The sequence below is a fragment of the Trichechus manatus genome, unplaced genomic scaffold (genome assembly GCF_000243295.1).
Source record: "Trichechus manatus latirostris isolate Lorelei unplaced genomic scaffold, TriManLat1.0 scaffold00028, whole genome shotgun sequence".
NCBI lineage: Eukaryota > Metazoa > Chordata > Mammalia > Sirenia > Trichechidae > Trichechus > Trichechus manatus.
In genome coordinates this window covers 18,635,001-18,653,420 of record NW_004443964.1, presented here as the reverse complement: position 1 = coordinate 18,653,420, position 18,420 = coordinate 18,635,001, and the positions used below count along the sequence as shown (strand labels likewise).

The window sequence follows — 18,420 nt, the reverse complement described above, 5'->3', positions numbered from 1 at the left end:
AGTTGTTCCTAAAAAATTACCTCATCAGAGAGGCCTGTCCTGGCCAACCTTTCTAAAATAGCAGTCCCTCACTTCTTGTCATTCTGTCCCTAATCCTGCTTCATTTTAATTCTTAGTTATCACTCCCTGACATATATATTTTTTAATTTCTACATATATTTAACACTTTTTATTGGTTCATATTTGTACATATAGAAGAATACACATAAGTCTACAGTTAATGAATTTTCACAAACTGTACATACCTTGGTGACCAGCATAAGACGCAAAATACTTCCAACTCCCAGAGTCCCTCTTGTGCTCCCTTCTAGTCACTAGCCCCCCTCTGCCACGGGGATCGCCACTGTCCTAGCTTCTAACAGCATAGACGAGTTTTTTCTGTTTTTCTACTTTATATGAAAGAAATCATACGGTATGTACTCTTGTGCCTGGCTTCTTTTTTTCAACATTACTTTAGTGAGATTCTTCCATTGTTGTATCTTGTAGATCATTCATTATCATTGCTGTGGTATAATTTTAATATAACTCCCGTTTAATATTTTATATATTTTAGATTTAACTATATAATTAATTCATTGTTTATCTTCCGCTAGAAAGTGAATCCCATGAGAGCAAGGGCTTTGTTTTATTTACTCGTGTTTCCTTCTGTTATAGTACTTAGCACCTAAAGGCATAATTATTTTAACTGATTTTCCCCATTTGACGTGGAAGGGATAATATCTTATTCAATTTTCAGTCTGTGTTGTTTTTGTTGTTGTATTCCATTGAGTTGATTCTGACTCCTTGGGACCCTATAGGACAGAGTAGAACTGTTTCATAGAGTTTCCTAGGCTATATCTTCATGGGAGCAGCTCTCCAGATCTTTTCTCCTAAGGAGTGGGTGGTGCGTTCGAACTGCCGACCTTTCACTTAGCAGCTGGTTAACCATTGCGCCACCAGGGTTCAGTCTCTGGCACATAGTGGATGCGCAAAACTTATTGTTGAAAGAGAAGAGTAGATGGATAAAGAATTACTTTAGTCTTTATTCCCTTAAGTGATTCTTTTATATTTTTTACTGTTAAATACAACAAAATGTTAAAAAGCACATAACACATGAACATAACACATGAACATTTTAATGCAGGAGCTGACAAACTATAGCCCATGGCCCATGAGCTAAGAATGATTTTTAGATTTTTTTTTTTCAAGAGCTTACAATTACAGCTTTATTATAGGGAAAAGTATACAAATGGAGAGACACATAAGGTGAGGTCCAGGAGGGTTCCCAATGCAGAGCTTCCAAAAAGGGACGTGCTGCCCCCTCATGAGGAGTCCCTGGTGGCTCAAATGGTTAAACTCTCGACTACTAACTGAAAGGTTGGTGGTTTGAACCAACCCTTAGGCACCTTGGAAGAAAGGCCCGGCGATCTGCCGCTGATAGATCACAGTCTTGAAAACCCCGTGGAGCGTAGTTCTACTTTGCAACACTTGGAGTTGTCATGAGTAGGAATCGACTTGATAGCAACTGGTTTGGTTTTGGTTTTTACCCGCTTTCTCACCAACCAGTAAGCTCATAGAGTGTGAGTGTCCAGAGCTTTTATTGGGTGTCTTACTATGTAATACAAATTCCAGCCCCTCTTCTGTGAGGGTACTAGATAATCGTGAGGTGATAATGAAGTATTACATGATGGGTCTTGCCTGGCCAGCTCCCTCCCTAGGGTCTCTTCATCACCTCACCGAATCTGTTAGGTATGATCTGGAGTTCTTATCAAAGACACTTAAATTCCAAGGCTTTTTTTTAGAGATTGTATCTCAGGAACCAAGGGCAAAGATAAAATTCTTTGGGTAAAGTTAATGTAGACTCCACACCTTTTTTTTTTTTTTGGCTGTACAGAACAGAAATATATTTTCTCATAGTTCTGGAGGCTGAAAGTCCAAATTAGAGTCTCAGCAATGTTGATTCCTTCCTTGTTGGTAGCCCTGGACATTCCTTGGTTCCTTGACATTCCTTGGCTCGTGGATGATCCTCACACATGGAGTCTGTCTTCCCCCTCTCCGTGTGTGTTTGTGTGTGTGTGAGAGAGAGAGAGAGAAAACTCTGGTCTTTAATAACTCAGAAGTGATTAGTTTTAGGATCTCCCCTTTACTGGTATGCCCTCATTAAGGTAACAAAAGAAAAGCCTTATTTCTGAACAGGATCACATCCATAGGTACAAGGGCCGGGAATTTAACACATATTTCTGGAGGACATAATTCAGTCCATAACAGAGTTGTATGAGAATTAATCATATGATTTACAATGAAGAACTTAGTGCTGTGCCTGACGCAGTTAACACTCGATCACTATTAGCTATTGTTATTATTAATTTCCTTTCTATTTTATGTGATCATCCAACTAACTTTGGAGTCATATGGCTTCTGAAATGGTTTCCAAAGGAAAACATTGACTTTTTTGTTGTTGTTGTTTTTCAGTGGCTTAAAGTAGCCATTTTATTTATGTATTTATTTTGAACATTTTATTGTAGTTTGGGTGAAAGTTTACAGAGCAAATTAGTTTCCCATTCAACAGTTTATACACATTTTGTTTTGTGACATGAGTTGCAATCCCCCTCAGTATGACAGCACTCTACCCCCTTCTTCCCTGGGTTCCCCGTTTCCATTCGCCCATCTTTCCTGCCCCTTCCTGCCTTCTGAACTTTGTTTTTGGGCAAATACTGTCTTTTTGGTCTTGTGTGGTTGATTGTTCTGAAGAGCTCATTCCTCATGAGTGTTTAAAACTGAAAAGTGATCTCCAGGAGTGGGTTCTGTTCCAAGTTTGAAGGGTGTCTAAGGGCCATAGCCTCAGGGGTTCCCGTAGTCTCTATCAGACCAGTAGGTCTGGTCTTTTTTATGAATTTGAATTTTGTTCTACATTTTTCTCCCACTCTGTCAAGTACCTTCTATTGTGATCCCAATCAGAGTGGTCGGTAGTAGTAGCCGGGCGCCATCTACTTCTTTTGGTCTCAGGCTAGTGAGGCTGTGGTTCATGTGGTTGATTAGTCCTTTGGACTAATTGTTTCCTTGCTCCGGACAGAAAGAGACCAATAGTTGTATCTTAGGTGGCTGCTCACAAGTGTTTAAGACCCCAGATGTTACTCACCAAAGTAGGATGTAGAACATTGTCTTTATGGACTGTGTTATGCCAGTTGACCTTGATATCCCCCGAGACTCTGGTCCTAAGCCCTCAAGCCCAGTGACCCAGTCCCTCAAGGTGATTGGTTATGGCTAAGAAGTTTTCATAACTTTGCTCCCTGTGTGATCTACTATACACATGGGTATGTTTGCAGCACTTACAAATATGTATGTGAAATATCTGCCAAACCTGTATATGCTCAAGGGTGTACTCCCATACACCATCCTACACCTGTTCAGCTTACATATCAACCTGTGTATCCACTTGTAAATTTTTATTACTGTTATTGCAGAATTGTGTATGTAATAGTATTTGCTGTTGTTCCCTTTTACTCTTGGGTTCCTCCCATTGTCTTCCTTTGCCTTGGTCATGTTGTGCTGACATCCCCCTCATCGTGTATTGCCTTTCCCTTCACCCAAGTTAATACGTGTCAGCTATCTAGTTAGTAATTTTCCCTCCCTCTCCCTCCCATCCCTGGTAACCATCAAAGAATGTTTCTTTTCTGTATAAACCTTTTCTTGACTTTTTATAATGGTGGTCTCATAACAGTATTTGTCTTTTCGTGACTGATTTATTTCACTCAGCATAATGTCCTCCAGGTTCATCCATGTTGTGAGATGTTTTGCAGATTCATTTCCACTGTATGTGTATATCGTAGTTTGTTTATCCATTCATCCGTTGATGGGAACTTAGGTTGTTACCATCTTTTTGCTGTTGTGAATAATGCTGTGATGAACATGGGTGTGCATATATCCGTTCGTGTCACGGCTCTTGTTTCTCCAGGATATATACCTAGTACTGGGATGGCTGGATCATAATGTATCTCTATTTCTAACTTTTTAAGGAAGCACCATACCGTTTTCCACAGTGGTTGTACCATTTTACAGTTCCACCAGCAGTGTATGAGAGTTCCAATCTCCCCATACCCTCACCAGCATTTGTTGTTTTCTGTTTTTTGATCATTGCCATTTTTGCCAGGGAGATGATATCTCATGGTTATTTTGATTTGCATCTCTCTAATGGCTAATGATCACGAGTATCTCTTCATGTATTTGTTGTCCACCTGAATGTCTTCTTTGGTGAAGGATCTGGTCATATCCTTTGCCCACTTTTTAATTGGATTGTTTGTTTTTTTGTTGTTGTTGAGGTGTTGACGTTTTGTATAAATTTTAGAGATTATTCCTTTGTCAGATACGTCACTGCCAAAAGTTTTCTCCCAGTCTGTAGGTTCTCTTTTTACTCTTTTGGAGAAGTCTTTTGATGCATGTAAGTTTAATTTTTAAGAGGGCTTGGTCATCTAGTTTATCTTCTGCTGTTTGTGCATTTTTAGTTATGGTAGTCTATTTATGCCGTAAATTAGTGCCCCTAGGTTTGCCCCTATTTTTTTTCCCCATGGTCTTTATAGTTTTAGGTTTTACATTTAGGTCTTTGATCCATCTTGAGTTCGTTTTTATATATGATGTAAGGTATGGATCCTGTTTCATTTTTCTGCAAATGGTTATCCAGTTGTGCCAGCACCATTTATTAAAGCGACTGTCTCTTCCCCATTTAATGGCTTCCAGCCCTTTGTCGAATATCAGCTGTCCATAGTTGAATGGATTTACTTCTGAGTTCTCAGTTCTTTCCCATTGGTCTATGTGTCTTTTGTTGTACCAGTACCAGGCTGTTTGACTACCGTAGTATAGTAGGTTCTGAGATCGGGTAATGTGAAGCCACCTGTTTTGTTGTTGTTCTTCAATAGTGCTTCATAGGTTTTGATATGTTCTTTTCATTCTTGTTTTATTTTAGGAATTTTTTCATTTCATTTTTTATTTCTTCTGTTAACCAGTGGTTTTTAGGCAGGGTGTTATTCAGCTTCCATGTATTTGATTTTTTTCTTTTGTTCTTCCTGTTACTAACTTATAATTTTGTAGCATTGTGATCCGAGAAGATCCTTTTTATTATTTCAGTGTTTTTGAATTTATTGGGGCTTGCTTTGTGGCTTAACTAACATATGGTCTGTTCTGGAGAATGATCCATGTGCCCTGGCAAAGAATATGTACAGTTCTGTTGCTGGGTCAAGTATTCTGTATATGTCTATGAGATCAAGTTGGTTAATTGTGTTGTTTAGATCTTCTGTATCTTTGTTGAGTTTCTTTGTAGTTGTTCTGTCATTCATCAAAAGTGATCTATTAATTGTGGAATTGTCTATTTCTCTTTTCAATTCTGTTAATGTTTGTGTATTTTGGAGCTCTTTCATTGGGTGTGTAGATACTTATTATGGTTATATCCTCTTGTTTGATTGACGCTCTAATCATCACATAATGCCGTTCCTTGTCTCTTATGCTGGTTTTTGCCTGCAGGTCTATTTTATCAGAGAATATTGCCACGCCTGCTCTTTTTTGGTTGCTCTTTGCTTGATATATTTTGTTCTATTCTTTGATTTTTAGTTTTGTATCTAAGGTGTGTGGCTTGTAGGTAGCATATTGATGGGTCGTGTTTTCTTATCCATTCAGCCAGTCTCTTGACTGGTGCATTTAATCCATTTACCTTCAGTGTAACTATCAATAGGTATGAATTTACTGCTATCATTTTGTTGTGCTTTTTTCTGTGGTGTTGATGATCTCTTTGTTCTGTATACTTTTCTGTGCTGAGTTCTTTTTATTTATGGATTTTCTTTACATTTCCTTCATTGCTGTTGATTTTGTGTTTATTGAGTCTTTATGATTTTCTTTTTTGTTCATTTAGGTGAGAGGGTTTATTAATTTTCTTTGTGGTTTCCCTGAAATTTACTTTTATCTTCCTAAGTTTAAAACAGGCTGTTCTTTCTTGATATTGCCTTGATTTCCTCCCCATATGGAAGTTCTGTAACTACAGCATTTATTCCCTCTTTCTGTTTTGAATTTGTCTTTGTTTACAGATTGACATCTCTGCTTCCATATTTTCAGTCTTATAGCTTTATTTTTGAGAATTCTTTTATCTCGGTTGGTTTCAAGGTAGTGTTGTCTTGAGTCTTAATGTCAGGTTGTTGTCTGATGTTGGTTCTCTGTCCAAAGGACTCTCTTTAGTATTTCTTGTAAGGTTGGTCTGGTTGTTACAAATTCCGTTAATTTCTGTTTATTTGGAAATGTCCTAATTTCGCTATCACATTTGAGGGACAGTTTTGTTGGATATATAATTCTTGGTTGGCAGTTTTTTTCTTTCAGGGTTTTATGTATGTCATCCCAGAGCCTGCTTGCCTACACGGTTTCTGTCAAGAAATCAGAGCTTAGTGTCACTCTGATTTCGTTTGTAGGTAACATTTCATTTTTCCTGAGCTGCTCTCAGGATACTTCCTTTGTCTTTGGTTTTGGACAGTTTAATTACGATACATCTTGGTGGTTTTCTTTTGGGGTCTATCTTATTTTGAGTTCGTTGAGCTTCATGGATGGGTATCTTCTCATCTTTCATGATATTAGGGAAGTTTTCCGCCAGCAAATCTTAGAAAATTTTCTATGTGCTTTTTTTGTTTTTTTCTGTCCTGGTATTCCGATCATTCGTAAATTATTCCTCTTGATAGTGTCCCACATAACTCCTACGCTTTCTTCATTCTGTTTTTGATTGTTTCTCTAACAGATTGTTATCAAGGGTTTTGCCCTCTATTTTGCTGATTCTTTCTTCCATTGATTCATTTCTACTCCTTTGTCCTTCTAATGTGTTATCTTTTATAATTTTATAATGTTAATCTTCTGGTTTTCTGGTTGCTGTTTTTATATGGTTTCTAATTATATATTTTGTCATTTTGTTCTTGTATTGTTTTTCTGAGTTATTCTAGATTTGTGTCTGTGTTTTCCTTGATCTCTTTCTTGATCTGTTTCAAGGGTGCTATGTATAAGTCTTTTGAATTTCTTATCAGGTAGTTCTATAACCATTTCTTCCTCCTGGAGGTTTTCTTGTTCTTTATTTTGGTCACTTGCTGGAGACATCTTGTCCTGCTTCTTTAGGTGATTTGATATTGTCTGTTGTTTCCGAGGCATTAAGGTGTTGTTATATTTATTTATTAATTGTACGTGTATTTGCTGTGTTCTGATTTTTTGTTATGTTTTGTTTTGAAGTATACAGGTAGGCCAAGATGGACACGATACTCCAGTCACTAATCTGGCTGAACTAGAGTGCTCGCCACCTGTCTCCAGGTGGGTGAGGTAGCAGCCGGGTGTGTGAGCTCAGGTTCGCTGGTCCTGTGAGTCAGCTGAGGGCGGGTTGGGCGGATGTTGGCTGCCATCTGTCGTCATTTCAGTAGTGCAGGAGCAGGCAGTGGTACTCGCTGAGTGGGTTGGGTGGCAGGTGTGGCTGGAAGGTAAGGGCATGGTCATTGCCTCCTGCTGGATGCGGAAGGGTTGAGTGGCAGGCTGGTGCACGCACAGTCACGCTGCTGCCACCTCTCACGTCTTGGGGGGTATGAGTGGTGGACCAGAAGCGTGCAGTCACGTGCTTGCCACCCCTTTGCTGGATGTGGGGAAAGGAGCAGGGGAGCAGCAGTCTGGTACATTTGAGGTCGCGCTGCCACTGCCTGTCCCCAGAAGGGGGGAAGGAGTGGTGGGTGGATACATGTGAGGTTATGCTGCCACCCCTCGACAGGAGGGGGAGGGAGTGGTTGGCAGGTACACTTGCAGTTGTGCAATCACTGTCTCTCACTGCGTAGAGGGAAGGGAGAGGGAGCGGTGGACTGGTGTACGCATGGTTGTGCTGCTGCCACCTCTCACCAAGCTAGGCTAGGTGGGGCGCAGTTTGCGGATGTGTGCACCTGCTAGCGCATGGTTGCTACCTCTCACCCTGAGCGGGGCAAGCGGCAGGTGGCTGTGTGCGTGGTCACACTGCCAACGCCTCTTACTGGATGGGGGAAGAGAGAAGAAGCTCTTCTGGGTCAGTGGGTGGGAGGCGCGGAGCGAGTTACCGGCACCACTCAGCTCAGTTGGCAGGCAGGCGGGGCAGGGGCAGTAAGTGGAGGGGGGGTCATGCTGCCACCGCCTCTCGCCAGGCAGAAGGAGCGGTGGGTGGGTACACGTGTGGTCGTGCTGCTGCAGCCTCTCACCAGGCACTGGGAAGGAGCGGTGAGCGAGCAGGTACTTGTGTGGTCTTGCTTCCACCACCTCTCGCTGGATGGGGGGAGAGAGCTTGGCTGGGTTGGTGGGCAGGAGGAGTGAGGCTAGCGGCTGGTTTGGCAGGATTGTTGGGTGGTAGAGGTGATGGTTGGAGCAGAGGGGAGCAGAGTGGCAGTAGGGGCTGGGTGGGAAGGAGCAGGGTGGGGCTCTGACTTGTACCTTGTTCCCTGGTGGTCGTGGCTGCAGGGATGGGGTGGTTTGTGCCGCTAATCACCAGGAAGGTGGGGGTAGGAGGAACATGCTTCTCTTACCAAGTGAGGGTGACTAGGCTCTTCCTGTTGGCTGCAGCCAGCAATCAGGACCTTCTTTCACTCTGGGTATGTCTACACAGTTACTGTGTGTCCTGCTGGAAAATTCTGTGCAGTTGCTTGCTTTGCTCTGAACCCGAGATTGAGATTGCTGCTGTCTTTGTCCCAAGAGGGCCATTCTGTGCCGGACTGGCTGGCAGGGCCCCTCTCCTCCATCTTCTCATTCATTGTTTTCAGTCAGTTTCTTCCAGTCAGTGTTCCATCTAGTTCTTTATCCTTTCATTTGATGCTGAGACTTCCAGAATTGTCATCTGTTTCTGTTTCACTTGGTTTCTTGGGTCTTTGCTGTAGAGTGATGGCATGGTGTGTCTGACTAAGCCACCTTGTTGGCCAGAAGTCCCCCTGATTTTTAGATTTTTAAAGGTTGTAGAAACAAAGAAGACTATATGATAGAGATGATATGTGGCCTTCAAAACCTAAAGTATTTGCTATGTAGCCCTTCACAAACAAAGTAATTTTCTAGAAAGTTATTACAAAGTTAACATTCACATAATCACTACTTAGGTAAAGAAGTAAAATATTTCCAGCTATATGCCCTACCCTCATCACAGGTCCTTCCCTCTACCGTAGAGGTAACCGCTATTCTAATTTTTTTTTTTTTTTGTATAAAACATTAAATTTATTGGTCTTTTTTGGGGGGGAATTTGATGTATCACCACTGTATTGCAACTGAGCCATTAATCTTGTAGCCTCATCAATATTAACTGGTTCGTTCTCATGATGCTGCTGAGGAATCAGTTGTTTCTGCACAGGTTCGAGGGAAAGGCCTTTTGAGAAGTGCGCAAGTTACTTTTGTATATCTACAAAAGCTTTATTTACTCTGTTAACTTTTTCCTCATTCACAGTGTTTATCTTCTTAAGATTTGTGGTAACTGGTTTTGCTTTGTTTTTAGACTTAAAGTTTTTTTGGCTCGCTATGTGAAATATATTCCCAGACTTCTGCCCTCTTAGTTTATTCTTTGCCGTTGTCTTCGACACCCGCATGGAGCTGTTTAAGGTGATGCCATCTACCACCACTATTCTAATTTTTGTGATAATCATTTGCTTTTCTTTATAGTTTGACTATCCATGTATGTATCCCTAAACAAAATTGTTCAGTTTTGCTGTTAAGTTGATTTTGTTAATCACAGTGTTTAAATCTGTATTCTGATTGTCTTAGTCATCTAGTGCTGCTACAACAGAAGTACCACAAGTGGATGGCTTTAACAAAGAGAAGTTTATTTCCTCACAGTAAAGTAGGCTGAAAGTCCAAATTCAGGGTTTCAGCTCCAGGGGAAGGCTTTCTCTCTCCGTTGGCCTTCTTCTCATCAGTGTTCCCCCGGACTAGGAGTTTCTCTGCACAGGGACCCCAGGTCCAAAGGGCGCGCTCTGCTCCTGGCACTGCTTTCTTGGTGGTATGAGGTCCCCCTGTCTCTCTGCTCACTTTCTCTCTTTTATATCTCAGGAGATTGTCTCAGGACACAATCCAATCTTGTACATTGAGTCCTACCTTACTAACACAACTGCCACCCATCTCCCTCATTAACATCATAGAGGCAGGATTTACAACATATAGGAAAATCACAATACCAGGAATCATGGCCCAGCCAAATTGATACACACATTTTTGGGGGGACATAATTCAATCCATGACACTGATTTTTGCATATTCTGTCAATCACTAAGAGAAGTATATACAAATCTCTTATTATGATTATGGGAATTGTCTGTTTTGTCATGAATTTATGTTAATATTGCTGTATGTATTTTGGGCCTATATTATTAGGGTCATTTTTCATTATTTATTTAGATTTATCTATATATTTACTTCTTTCTTTGTACTTCTTTCCATTTTGTGTCTTAAATCTTCAATCTAGGGTCACTTTTCTTCTGAATTTAGTATTCCTTTAGTGTGTATCTGCTGGGAATTAACTCTGTAGGTTTTTGTTTGCTGAAATAACTTTATTTTGTTCTTATTCTTGAAAGATATTTTTGCTGTGTCTATTTCTACATGGGCATTTTTTCTTTTAACACAATTGAATATATCATTACCATCTTCTGGCTTCCATTGTTACTATTGAGAAATCAGCTTTTATTTACCTGTTGTTTCTTTGAAAGTATTTGCTCTTTTTTCCCTGGCTGCTGTTAAAATCTTTATGTGTGGTGTTATACAGTTTCAGCATGAAATGTTTTATTTCTCCTGTTTGGAATTTGTTGGGCTTCTGGAATTGGTTTGTTAGTATCTTCCACCAATTCTGGATAATTATTAGGTGTCGCCTCTTCAAATACTGTGTCTCCTTCTGTTCTTTTTTTCTGCTTTTATGAAGTTCTAATTAAACATGTTCGACCATCTTACTTTATCACCATGCCCCTTTTTTTTATATTTTCTATCTTTTACTTGCTATTTGTTACATTCTGGATACTTTCTTCTTGCCTTTCTGTTCCAAATTCTGTTTATATGTGTCTGATTTACTGTTAACCCCATTGAATTCTTAATTTTGATTATTGTTTTTTTTATTTCTATTTGGTTCTTTTGAAAATCTGCTAGCCCACTTTTTTGCTTGTTTGTTTTTTAGTTCTGTGTTTCCTCCATATATTTTAAAGACTGTCTTTTATTTTTTAAACCTAGTAGACATAGTTGTGTTATAATCTGTCTGATAATTCTGGTATTAGAAGTTTTTGTGAATCTGTTTCTGCTGTCTCTTATTTATCCTAGTTGTTATTCATGGCTTTATTTCTTTTATGCTTTGCTGTTTTTGACTGTGTGCTGCTGATTGTTCTTGAAAAATTATCTGTGAGGTTTCTTTGAGGCCTAGGATGAAGGTGCATCCCTTCAGGGAGAATTTTTGTTTGCCTCTGCCAAACGCCTAGTGATTTTACCACTCCAAAAGTACATTAAATTACTAAACTTGTGGCTTGTATTTTGTTTGTTTAGTTGGTTTCAACCACTTGGGCAATATTGATTTAGATTATGTTAACATTTCTCAGGGGAACAACCTTCCCCCTTCCCCTCACTACCAAAGCAGCTTATGTAGCCCCGTGGGAGTGGAGAAAGGTTTTCTTCTGGTTTCTGCTTTCCCTTAGAGTGTTGGCCTTTGGAGGCTCAGCTTGAAGTGGGAAGGGCTTCCTATTGAACCCTTTGCCTTGTGTGGGTCTTGACCTGTGACTATCCCTTTGGCTCCATGGTGCCCTGGAAATGGAAATTCAAGATCTGCAGGTGCCCTTAGGGCAAATGTGACTTCTGTGCTTCTTTTGAAGGATCCCTTATGGCACAACGGTTAAGTGCTCACTGCTGACCTACCAGCAGCTTTTCAGGAGAAAGGACCTGGTAATCTGCTCCCAGGGGAGCCCTAGTGGCACGGTGGTTAAGTGCTCTGCTGCTAATGGAAATGTTGGCTGTTCAAACCCATCAGCTGCTCTGTAGGAGAAAGATGTGGCAATCTGTTTCCATAAAGATTACAGTCTTAGTAACTTTATGGGGCAGTTCTACTCTGTTGCTGTGAGTCGGAACTGACTTGACGGCACATAGCAACAACATGCTTCTTTTACCTGTCTTGTGTTCCTAATTTCCCTTAGATTCCTTTCAGTTTTGCCCTGTTAGATCTCTACTGTGTATCAACACTTAAGTGCTTTTACTATCTTTTCTTAAGTCTTTTATCCTGTGTTTATCATTGTTTTCCAAAGAAAGGGTTGGTTCAGATATCTAGCCTGCCGTATTCCAGAAATATTTTTAAATCTTTCAGCCCTTGGCAAATTTTATTGAATACATGGCAGAGGGAATAATTTTTGTCTTGCAACATTATTCTCCTGATTTAGTTGTAGCTTCATAGATAAATTATCCCAAGAATTGTTGTGAATGGCTATCACAGGTGTTCTGGAGACTGAATTTAAACTGTTGAATTTGGTGGGGTAGGAGTACTAGTCTTGAGGAGGACTCTGCTGATGGAGTAAAAAGTGACATTCCTTGTTAAGATCATTTTGATAAGTTTATTTTAGTTTTATTTTCTAAAATGAGTGTTAATTATTCCTGCTAAAGGGATACATGCTGATTCTGAAAGTTCAACAATTCAGAAATAGTAAAATAAAAACTCCCAAAGAACTACTGTTAAAGTGTTTAATGGGCAGGTATTTCTCGACTTTTTCTGGGTATATACATGTATATTTATATAATAGATTTCCTCATTTCCATTGTTTTAATTTTTTAACCAATATTCAGTAAACATTTTGTATACTATAAACAGTGTTGTAATAAATGTCTTTATACATATGTCTGTACTTCTACATTTTTGTTTTCCTTTGGGTAAACTCCTGAAGTCTAATTTCTGAGTCAAAGAATAGCCTCATTTTGTAATGTCATCACATAAATTGCTAAAAGGTTATCAGCAGTTTGAGAGTGCCAGTTTCTGCACACCCTGCTAATATCAAGCTTTATCATTGTAATCTTTGCTAGCATATTAGGAAAACAATACCTCATTTTAACTTGCATTTTTTTATTAGTGATATTAAACATCTTTTCATATGTTTAATGGTCTTTTGGATTTTTCTTTTAATGCTGTTCAGTCCTTTGTTTTTTTTTCCCCTCTATTGAAGTATTTGGTTTTTTTCTCATTGATGGGTAGCTGTACATTATTTATTAAGATTGTTAATTTGTTGCCATTTATATTGTAAGATTTTTGCCTGTTTGTAATTTTGTCTTTTAACTTTATGTTGAAGTAAAATTTGAATTAGTCAAATTTATCAGTGTTTTCCTTTATGACTTAGGGGTTTTGTGCTATTCATAAATGTTACTGTATGGTTTATATTTTTAATGTCATGTTTAAAAAATCCTTCACCACCAGGAGGTTATAAAAACATTTATTTATATTTTTGTCTTACAATTTTTATTATAAGGTAGGAATCAGCTTTTTTTCTAGTAGTTATGCAGATGTCCTGCCATCTGTAATAAATTCCTACTAATTTGAAATGTACTTCAGTCACAAATTATATACCCATATGTGTACGAGTCTGTTTCTGGATTCTCTATTTTGTGTCATTGACTGATTTTTCTGCTCCTATACCAGTACTACACTGTTTCAACTAATGTAGTTTTATAGTATGTTTTGATATCCAGTCGTTTCCCTGATATTCTTTATCAAAAATAATGTAACTAATGTTGATTATTTTTACACGCGCACCTCAGAATTAATTTACGAGCTTCCCCCCCAAAAAAACTAACCCCCAAAAGAGTGCGAAAACAAAACAAGCAAAAAAAAAAAAAGCAAACATAAAAAACCCCTGAGTGTTGGGTTTTAGAGAAATTTCACATCTTTACCATTTTCAGTCCAGGAACATGCTATCACCATTTAATTTAGGTTATCTTTAATATCATTCAGTGAAGTTATAATTTTTCCTCATAGGTATAAGTTTATTCCTAAGTATTTTATAGATTTTTTTGCTATTTTAAGTGTGCTTTTTCTTCCATTACATGTTCTGATTATATTCAATTGTTGTTGGTATGTGATAAAGCTGTTGGTTTTTATATGTTTGTTTTGTATTTGACCATCTTACTGACCTCTTCCTGGTAGTAATTTTTCAGTTTATTTGCTTGATTCCCTTTGTTGTGAATAGTTGTATCATCCAAAAATGACACTTCCTATCTTATATTTTCCAGTGTTTATATCTCATATTTTTTCCTTATCACATTGGCTAAAACTTCTATAATAAGGTTGAATGATCATGAAATTAATCTGGTATCCTTGTCTGATTCATAACTTTAATGAAAAGGTCTACAGTGTTGTACTGTTAATTATGCTGTTTATATTGTTTAAAAAAAAAAAAAAACCTCTTTGTTGTATTAAAGGCAGATACTTCTAGATTTTTAAGAGTTGCCCAGCAATATGCAAACCCTCTTTGGCATCTATGGGAAGAATCACGATTTTTTTCCTCATAACATTAATGTAATGAATTAGTAGATTTGCTAATAATAAACTATCTTTACATTTGTGGAATAAAGCATAAATGATTGTGGTATATTCTTTTAGTATATTGTGGATCTTTTTTTTTTAGATTTTTCTAAGTATAGTGAGTGAGGATAGAATTGATATTGAAATAAGCCCTAACTATAAAGGCATGGGATAAATGTGTTAATCTTCATTTACCTACAAGATGGAAATGACATTTCCCTTGTAGGTTTGAAGGTATTGTGAGGTTGATTTATTGAACTCTACAAAGTAATCTGCAAATTCAGAGTTATATAAATATAGAAACATATGTAATTTGCAGAGATTGAGTATAATATTTACCCAGGTTTATAGATAGGGTATAATCCAGTGATGATGTTATATTCTCCATAATTGTTTTCAGAGAGGACTTTTTAAAAAAAAGTTCATTATATTTGATAACTTACGTTTTAATCCGTTGCGTGTTTTGGCAATATTCAGCTTCTCTTTCTTTTGTAATTTGTATGTTTTCTTTAATGTTTTCCAGCGGCGAGTAGAGCAGCCCCTTTACGGTTTAGATGGCAGCGCTGCAAAGGAGGCATCGGAGGAGCAGTCCGCTCTGCCAACCCTGATGTCAGTGATGCTAGCAAAACCTCGACTTGACACGGAGCAGCTGGCACAAAGGGGAGCTGGCCTCTGCTTCACTTTTGTTTCAGTGAGTACTAAGGCTGAGTTTATGCAGATCCTTGTTGTTGCCCTGGAGCTCCTTGATGACATTGGATTAATTATTTTTGTAGAGAGATGATGATATTTCCAATTCTACATGACTTCTGAAGGCATTGTGCTTTTACTCAGTCCTCCTTGGTGCAAGCTGCTGAGAGAGACTGCTTTGTCAAAGTCTGAGCACACAGTGGGAAGGAAAATCTTAGATTCACAAAGATGTAAAGAAAACACAAATCAAATCCCACTAAAACCAAAATACTTTAATAATTAAAAATGAAATCTCTCAACTCCAGCAGTCACTTAATTAAAGCAATATTCAGGTAAGTAAAATTTTAGTGCATAGGCAGGCATTCTGCACATGATTACTGGTCATTTCCCCCAGTGTGGTATTTGGGCTACCTGCACACTTAGTCAAGGAATCCTCACTGGTGATGAAGTGATTAAGCACTGAGCTGCTAACTGAAAGGTTGGTGATTTGAACCCACCAGCCCCTCCGCAGGAGAAAAACATGGCAGTCTGCTTCTGTAAAGATTTACAGCCTTGGAAACCCTGTGGGGCAGTTCTACTCTGTCCTGTAGGGTCACTGTGAGTCGGAATTGACTCAGTAGGCAATGGATTTGTACAGACTTGCTTTCCTCACCCCTTCAGAGTGTTGATACAGTTACTTTTTCCAGGAATATTTTGCTACCTGTTTGTTCCTTTCATCTTGCTTCTTTGTCCCTCCTTGAGGAACAAGAATTGATTATGAAAATTTGACCCCATTTAACTCAAAGTTGTTAATTTTCTAGGTTTCTACCCTACCTGTTTATTGCCAAGGGTGGGTGTAAAGCAAGAGAAAGTTCCATTGCCCTATTCTATTTTTTAAGAGTACTTTTCAGAGGTAAAGTCACCACTGATGGAAATTTTTTTCCCCCTTACTGTTCATTTTCTCCAGTAAAAGTCTCCTCTTTTTTTTTGGCTGTTTGGATTCTATGAATCATTAGCCTATTTGCAGCTGTGTTCAAAAAGGCCATGAAAATGGTGGGTGTCTTCAGAAAGGAAATAAACATAATACAGAATTATGTATTACTTCATATACTTTCTTTTAGTTAGCTTTACCTTAAGAAAGAAATGATACAACTTGTAAAAAATTTACAGAATTTTTTAATCATTAAAGGAGTGAAGAAGCTTCTTGTGTGAAGACAGTATAAATTTATCCTTGGGTAGCAAAGGAAACAACCTAATTTAAAAATCGGAAAATTGATCAGTTGATATTGTGGGTAACTCTGGCAGCAGTGTGGAATAGTTTTTATGAGAATGCAGGAGTTCTCTATAGTTTTATTTTAGAGAACGAATACATACATACTTATGTATGTACACACCTATTGTTGTTATTAGTTGCTGTTGAGTTGATTCTGAGTTATGGTGACCCCATGTGTGCAGAATAGAGCTGCTCCATAGGATTTTCAAGACTGTGACCTTTCAGAAGCAGATCGCCAGGCCTGTCGTCCATGGCCTCTCTGGTTGGCTTCAGACTGCCAACCTTTCGGCTAGTAATTGAACACATAACTGTTCGTGCCATCCAGGGACTTCTGTATCCCTATTACTGTGTGCTTGTTATTTACTAATTTTTGTTATATTTTCATCTTCAATCTAACTTTTCCAGGCAAAACCTTGGATAATCAGTGGGCTGTTTGTCCTTTTGTTCTTTTATTGCCTTAAAAACTACTTCCTTTTCACTTGAGGGGAGTTAGCTTTGTTCATTCCAAAAATATTTACTGAGTGCCCACTGTGTGGTGGGCACATAGTTAAATAGACAAGATTTTGATCAGCAAGAACTTATTTCCCTAATGTAAGCCTTTCCTAAAGGCTATGAGAATACAGGTTTGTGGTGGGTGCACATGAATGACTGCCTTACTGCTATTAGTTAGTATACTGAAGCTGTCAGAGGCATTACAGATGCTGTAGCCAGGTTGTTCTCACGTAGGAGAGAAATTGCAAAGAGGAAAAGGAAGAAGATCAAGTATGAAGAAAGAGCATGGAAACAATAGTATGAAAACCAAGAAGGAGCATGGAGACAATATAAAAACCAAAGGTGTAAATGCTTTGGTATAATTCTGTTCTCTTTGCTTCTCTGCAGTTCCAGCCAGGATATAAACTTAGTAATATAAACAAATAAAAAAACTAAAAGAGATAGCATTAATATGCAACAAATGTTGTGAACTAATAGATAAGGACAAAAAGGACAAGTAGTTTCCTAGAAAAATAGGCAAAGTCTGTAACAGGAAGTTTTATGGGGGGAAAAAAAAGACAAATGGCTAATCGCATGAAAAAATGCTCAACTTCAGCCATACGGAAATGCAAAATAAAATAACGTTTTTGATCTATCATATTGGCAAGGATTAATAAGTTTGAACAGTTGTCCGTGTAGGTGATAGTTTAGAGACACACTCAGTTTCATACTGGCTATAAATTGGTACAGTCATTTGGACATGTTGGTAATATATCTCCATGTTAAGTTTACTTATTGTTGGTTCCAGAAATTTCATCTCTATAAAACTACACAAAGATGTTTATTGTGATATTGTTTATAATTGTAAAAGTTAGGAAGCAGTTTGCCTCTACCAGTGTTCCAAAGGAACTTTGAACAGCCAAAAAAACCTGCTGCCGTCTAGTCGATTCCGACTCATAGCGACCCTAGAGGACAGGGTAGAATTGCCTCATAGGGTTTCCAAGGCTGTAATCTTTATGCAAGCAGACTGCCACATATTCCTCCCACAGAGCGGCTGGTGGGTTCGAACTGCCGACCTTTTGGTTAGCATACATAGAGAATGAGTAGATCAGGAGTTTGAAGACTGAGTCCTGGAGCACTCCAGTGTTTAGAGAGCTGGAAGAACCATGAGAGTGGAAGCCAAGTGTGCTTAACCACTGTGCCACAAGGTCTCCGGAACAAGGATGTTGTTGTTAGGTGCCGTTGACTTGGTTCCGACTCATAGCGATCCTGTGTACAACAGAACAAAACACTGCCTGGTCCTGCGCCATCTTCACAGTTGTTGCTATGCTTGAGCTCATTTTTGCAGCCCCTGTGTCAATCCATCTTCATCAGGGTCTTCCTCTTTTTCGCTGACCCTCTACTTTACCAAGCATGATATCCTTCTGTACGGACTGTCCTTCCTGATATGTCCAAAGTTATGTGAGACAAAGTCTCACTATCCTTGCTTCTGAGGAGCATTCTGGCTGCA

At 38.7% G+C, this 18,420-nt stretch overlaps 1 protein-coding gene and 1 pseudogene across 5 annotated transcripts in view; one reads left to right on the top strand and one right to left on the bottom strand.

Annotated features, from left to right (window-relative positions):
• The window catches only part of TLK2 (tousled like kinase 2), a 126,255-nt gene that overhangs the window by 53,141 nt on the left and 54,694 nt on the right, over window positions 1–18,420 (top strand). For all 5 annotated transcript variants that reach the window (XM_004374239.2, XM_023729382.1, XM_023729381.1 and 2 more), the window contains one exon: window positions 15,024–15,191. In XM_004374239.2, coding sequence (XP_004374296.1) covers window positions 15,024–15,191 — 168 coding nt within the window. The remainder of the gene's footprint in view (window positions 1–15,023; window positions 15,192–18,420) is intronic.
• LOC105756179 (uncharacterized protein C8orf59 homolog) lies at window positions 8,526–9,810 on the bottom strand (annotated as a pseudogene).